Below are 6,689 nucleotides of genomic sequence, written 5' to 3' on the forward strand. Positions count from 1 at the left end.
TTTTTTTATAAAATAGGATATATAATGTATGTGTGTCCCATTAAGAAATAGATACAGTTAATGCATGGATCCATCTATCTATTCATTAAATAATACATAGAGTCACTGTAGATGAATACTGCATTTTTTCTTTAAAACATAATTTCCTAACAAAAAAAACACTAAACCACCAGCAGTATTCAGCAATACTCTATTAGGACATTGTTAATAATGAATGTAGGGATCCATCTATCTATACATAAAATAATACATAGTCAGTGTAGATGAATACTGCATTTTTTCTTAAAAACATAATTTCCTAATTCAGCAATACTCTATTAGGACATTGTTAATAATGTACATGTTCATAGCATAGTAAAATGTTGCGTTCAAACACAAGAAATAAAATAAGCAAAAAATGATTCTCAAAATCGTATTAAATCATTCAAAAAGAATGATTAAATGACAAACTATTTCATAGTATGCACATAGTATAGACATTCAATTTATTTGTATTATTTACCCTTTACAAGATCACATAAAAACGTCCCTTTGAAGTAAACACAATTATTAGCAAAAAGAAACATTCTGTATTGACGTTTTGTGTAACCACAGCAGAGATAATTTGTCTTCTTGATGGTAAATAACTGAATTGGTACTGCTCTGTGCTCAAAGTCTTTTCTCAAAGCTTTTGAGTGTACCTCAAGTATCAAAATATCAAATGTTGAGAACCCAAATACTTGGTCACAAACATTTTGTTACTTTAAGATAAAATATAAGAATTAAAAAGGTCCGTCATTTTATTTTATTGTGTCCAAGAAGTGACTCGCTCAATCTTCACATAGTCCGAACGGTTTCATCTAGCAATCTGCTTACGCTTGCCATCCTTAAACATAGCAAGTATAAAATAATTTCAAAGATAACATGCTGTTTAACAATAGTCCTGTTTGCTAGCACTGGTAGTCTGTTAGTGACTGGACAGAGAGCAGGCATGTGGGGTGGGTGAATGAGGGCCCCTGGAGATGACTGTCCAGCAGGGCAGGCAGGCAGCCCCTTTCTCCAGTCCCAGCCAGGCTGACCTCTACAGCTGCTTACAGCTGCCCTGATGTTACTAGCAACCACCTTCACTCACATGGTTAGGAAAGACAATCTTTGAATTATTTATTAACATGTTGAGTAAAGACACCTTTGTACACTCAGGGAACACACACACACTGATCAAAACGAATATTTGTACCATTCTATACAAGTCCGTATGTATAAAAGAATCTGATTAATGTGAAAAAAGTATTTTGATGGGGTCTGAGAGACAGGTGGTTTTAGCCCTGATGAGGACCTGTAGGCCGAAAGAAAGTTGTTTCTCAGACTCACATGCCCGCGATTATACCTTCCTTTCCACATACCTTGTTGGACAGTGACATTTCACCAAACCAATCTCCTCAAGAGAAATCACCAGGATACTTTGCAGCATGTACAAAACAACACAGGACTCCATTGAGCTTATTAGAGGCCCAAGGCCAGATATACACCGACATCCCTCATGATACTGGTTCGGCTCATTCGATGTCAACTTCAAAGAGACCTCAGATTTAGTATTTTGTTCTGCTTGTAAGAATTGTAAGAGATCCTCATTTAAAAAATCTTCACACTGTCACGGTGCAAATTTGTTCAAGCAAAACCCAATTTCTTACTCGCTGCTTCATACTGTGTCGATGCATGAAGTCATTTCACAGCATAAAAAACCCATTTGATATTCTCTTCAAAGAGAGGTTTTATGGAAATAATGTGAAATAGTGCTTTTTCCTGTTGCAAAGTAAGATTCAGAAGGTGGTTTGGTTTAGAAAAGTCCAGTAAATGATACGTGATCAGAAAAGGAAAGGCAATAGAGCTTTTCTTGATTTTGGATAGTCTTCAAATTTTGTGAGGTACCACCTACAAAATCAATGAAAAATTATGTCCATTTAGAATATGGTAATGACAAATATACACAATACTAAAATATATATAATAAATAATGGAAAGTATGACAAATATATACAATAGTAAAATATAAATAATGACAAGTATGACAAAAAAATACAATACTAAAAACACTTAATGATTCTCCAGTACCTTTATGTCCAGTACGTATTTTAACTATTTACATATGTGATATTTGTATATGGTCTCTCAACTGTCCATCATTGTACATATTGTAAGATATAGCACTTATGCTGTAGTACTTACTTTCCAACACTTATCTGTAAAAAGTACTATATTTTTGCACTTTACTGGCTCTTGATATTAAAAGAGTAAACCCCAATAGGGTCTCTTTGAGGACTACTCTACAGTAAAGGCCTGGATAGATTGATTATTCAAAGAAATCAGAGACTATATGTATTAAGACTATACGTCTGTTTGTTCTAAGAAATAAGATTAGCTTTTCTTTCAAGTTAGATTGTGCTATTTGATGTGAGTTTGATGGTACTTACTTATGGTGGGCCACTGCCCTGCAGGACAGAACAACCATAGTGAAGATGGCGAACGCCAAGCTGTGGATAGAATGACCAGCCAGAGCAAATCCTGCCCATTCTATAATCTCCCCAAAGAAGTTTGCTCCAGAGACGAACTCAAACAAGCCGCCTGCAGAGAGAAAGCACACAGACATTCATCCTCTAGATTATCCAATCATTAAATACATTTCCAAACGTTTAAATAAAAACCCCTTGGGTAGAATATCAGATAGTACCTTAAAATAAAAAGATACATATACAAAGCACTGTTTGAAACTTAGTCACTAGTTTGATTTCTGTGCACATAGGGGATTTTAAAAATGCAGAGGATAGGGGCTGCTCCATCAACTTACTCTGGTTAAATAAAAGTCATATCAAAGGTGTCTGACGGATGGCTTAGCAGGCAAGTCAGCCTCTTCTTCATAGACAATATCAATGAGACAGACCAAGGACCAGGGGATCAGGCAGCATGAATCCCTCAAAAGAGACAACATTATGACTGCTGTGATAACCAGACAGTTAGTAAAAACTAATTTAGGATTGTGAGGGAGTCGCTAATTAGGTGTCTATTGTGCCATGTTGTGCTATGGTATCCTAACTTACTGCTAGCCAAGGTGTTGGGGAATAAAAGAAAACAGATTTGCTTTGACAATCACAACAAATGAATTTGCTTTGACTGAAAACAAAAATGGCAGAGAGATAGATAGAGAGAGAAAAAAAGAGAGAGAGAGAGAGCTCACTGTGGCTGCTCAAGTAATGATTTATCCAATATTCAGCCCCATTTTCAATAAACAACAACAGCGGGGAACAAGTCTGAAAACAGCGGGCAGCTGTCACCACCAACACACATCCCACAAATTGGATGGTCTCACTATCAACCAAAACAATCATGAGCCAGGCCAAACAATGGAAAAGGAAAGCCATCTCTGATAACAAAACGTCTACAGACTGGTGCTCTGTCCATTTTGTCACATTTTGGCTGAGAAGGCACATAAACCTGACAAGTTGATACTTCTTCCTGTCATACATCATGACAGTCTGTAGGGAACTGATGTCCTGGTAGGCTGCGAGGCCAATGACTCACACAGTAAAGGGCATCTATTTATAATTCTAATGTCACATACAAGGTTTGTTTATTACAGAACTGTTGCTAGAAGCATTGGTACTCAAATCAATAGCACATCTGTTCGAGCACAAGCCATGGCAGGTTGTGGGTGTGACACTGCACCTCTTGTCCTAATTGTTTGAAATTCAATTCTGGAGATGCTTTTTGTCCCAGGACTGCAATGGATACCATATACTCTATGATCATTAAAAAAAACATTGCTTCCCTGCTGTACCTTGTACATAAATATTTATTAGTGTTTATAATTAGACTCTAGATGTCTTATATTTGAAGTGATCCAAACATGCCTTTTATACATAGTACCAAGCATAACAAAATGTCTTCACACTATCACTACGCTACTACTAAAAACGACACGTTTGTGTTTGTATATTCGTTAATATAAGACGATGTAACTAAATGTAACCAGTGATATAAATAAACATAGATGGATTTAAACGCATAGACTTATATTAATGTAAAAAAAAAAACTACTACCAAATACTGAAACGGAATTCTGATTCCATGAAATATAAATATTAAAAAGGACCAACACCATTCTTACCACATACTGTATGATGCAACACGTATACATGAACCTTCCTCATGACAGGAAGGCTGTTTGGGATACATCAGCTGAGTTGCAGGGCCAGAGGGTAACATTATAGTTGAAGACTCAAGACTTGCAGAATAAATTGTGCCAAATAGGGAATAATGTCACCTTGCCCAGGGCTCATTCCAGTACAGCTTCTTGGCTAAAAACAGCCTATTGGCATCTAGTGACTGACCTGGAATGCATCCCATTTATTAACACGGTACTCGTAGAGGAGAAGAAAAGCTTAGTAGGTATGAACATGCACTCTCTTATCATAGAAACTCAATCGCTCAGAAATCCTCACCAGAATACACAGTGTAACCTGAGCATTCATTGTGGGGAATCCCACCTGTTTGCATGAGTGTGAATTGGTCTGACTGGTAACATTTGCTTTTACCTCTAGGTATCTTGTAGCCAGTCTCTCCAGGTTTTCGGAGATTCCTGAGGATGTGGTCCGAGTGCACATTGATGACCCATCCAACCAACCAAAGGATGCCACCTGCAAAAAACACACACCAAACAGTGGATGAAAGTGTACAAATTCTGTGCCCGACCTATGTGTAAGGAAAGCAAAAACTAAGATATCACAAGGCATTAAGAAAATGTACTGTGTAGATAGAAGAGCAGTAGGCTTATGGAAGGAAACATGTCTCATAGTGATTTGTAAAAGCACGTACCATGATCCACAAACATTCAACGACAAATGTGTTTTTCTATCCACAAACACCTATAAGTTCTCTTTTTAATAAATGTACACTGATTTGTACAAATGAATGTCTATTTGTAAATATGTACTTGTAAAAATACATAATACAGTTTCTCCTTCCCATAGTTACTTGCAACTGACATGACTAATAGGAGTTCTTGCTGAATTGTGTTCCTTATTGTTGTTTACTGTCAACACAATTGAAATGTCCCTTTCCCTTATATTAAAATGGACATGATAACTGACTAAATAAATTATAATGTTAATTTAATAAATCATAGATAGGACACATTCAACACGTCAGCTTTGAGGTAACATAAATTAGTGTTTTCAGCAAATTTGTTCTCTTCAGCCTACACTATAGCATAACATGATATAAGGATAAAAGATGAGCAATTAAAGGTTTTCATTGCAACTGTTGCAGAAATAACATATCAGTTCCACATATTTTTTACATTTTTAAACTATTCATGCATGATTTGTGATTCGTGGTTTGATCATCTAACAGGTAACACACTCTGACGGAGTGAAAGTCAGATAGCAGGGTTATATCTAATTTGCCTTAACCAGGTAACTTTTAAAAAGGCAAACGCCCATTCATACGGTAAGATTACCCATGGAACATCTTCTGTTGAAAGCTTAGAACCCTTTTAATAAAGAATTCGTAGATACTAGTAAGGAGTTGTTTGTGGATAGGAAAGCACATTTGTAAAAGCATCGAATATTTTTTTGGATCATGGTATGTGCATTTACAAATAATTGAGAATTTTTTTCTCTCCACACAAGTGATACACCTTGATTTTGTGACTTTATTTGTGGCTTAAGGGAGAGGAGTCCACGATTAGCTACTTGATTAGCCTTTGGGAGCATTTTAATTGCAACAGAAACAGAAAATATCCTTTACTCTTGGTATGTAATACAGAGACTCCTGTCTTTTGAATGACAGAATTCTGTCATTTTGACCCAATCATCAACTGAATCCAGCCCCATTGCAATCCCCTCTGATTCAAGAGCTGAAGGTAAACAAGACCCATCTCCAATAGATGCTCACCTGAGATGAAAAAGGGATGTGTAACCCAGTCTGAAGGGTACTCTGCATAATGGCTTAGGTATCTTGTTTGAAGGTAGCCATTGTAAATGCAGAACACAATGGCGAGTAAAAAAGATAGAAACGGTGTGGACTTCCCCCCTCTAATTAAAAACGGGTATATGAGAGACCTGGAAAAAGGCACAATATTCTTCTTATTAAAAAGGTTACAACTGTAAGCAAACTCAGAATCAAATTGATGTTGGAGCATCATCTCATACCATACAGCAGTATGAATGTTATTACATTCAAAGAGAAAAAAAGATGTCTGGAAGGCACGCTATACCTTTGTATATAATGGCAAAAATACATGCACAAAAGTAACTGGTTAGGCAGGTGGGATGTTCTTGACGCCGAGGTAAAGAAGACCAGGCACAAAGGTACCAGGAATGCCGGAAGCTCCTGTACAAACCAGGCAAATTTGACGTTGACGGGAAATCCGTATCTACTTGAGGCGTACCTTCCATAGGGTACATTCTCGAAAAGTAACGTTACAAAAGTTAGAAATGCCATAGATATCATAACGTAAGCGAGACAGTCCAAGATATACAGTTCCATGGCCTCTGACGAGAACAGAAGTTTCAGAATTACGTCCATTGTAGCAGAGCTGCAGCCTACTCCTTCAGCCGAGATCAACCAGTAATTTTAATATTACACTAAACGGAAAAAGTAAAACGTAACTTGCATGCAAACAAATTATAATTCATGCTACAGCCCGACACATG

General features: G+C 36.8%; 1 protein-coding gene across 1 annotated transcript; it reads right to left on the bottom strand.

Moving 5' to 3' along the window:
- Positions 1–456: 456 nt before the first annotated feature.
- On the bottom strand, positions 457–6,561 carry srd5a1 (steroid-5-alpha-reductase, alpha polypeptide 1 (3-oxo-5 alpha-steroid delta 4-dehydrogenase alpha 1); the record flags this gene model as incomplete). Its single annotated transcript, XM_080837169.1, has 5 exons — positions 457–1,911; positions 2,451–2,601; positions 4,569–4,670; positions 5,929–6,095; positions 6,251–6,561. The coding sequence occupies 5 exons, from the start codon at positions 6,559–6,561 to the stop codon at positions 1,845–1,847; spliced, it is 798 nt and encodes a 265-aa protein (XP_080693295.1). The 3' UTR covers positions 457–1,844.
- Positions 6,562–6,689: the final 128 nt, after the last annotated feature.

Source organism: Sprattus sprattus (assembly GCF_963457725.1).
Source record: "Sprattus sprattus genome assembly, chromosome: 4".
In the NCBI taxonomy this organism is placed as follows: Eukaryota; Metazoa; Chordata; class Actinopteri; order Clupeiformes; family Clupeidae; genus Sprattus; species Sprattus sprattus.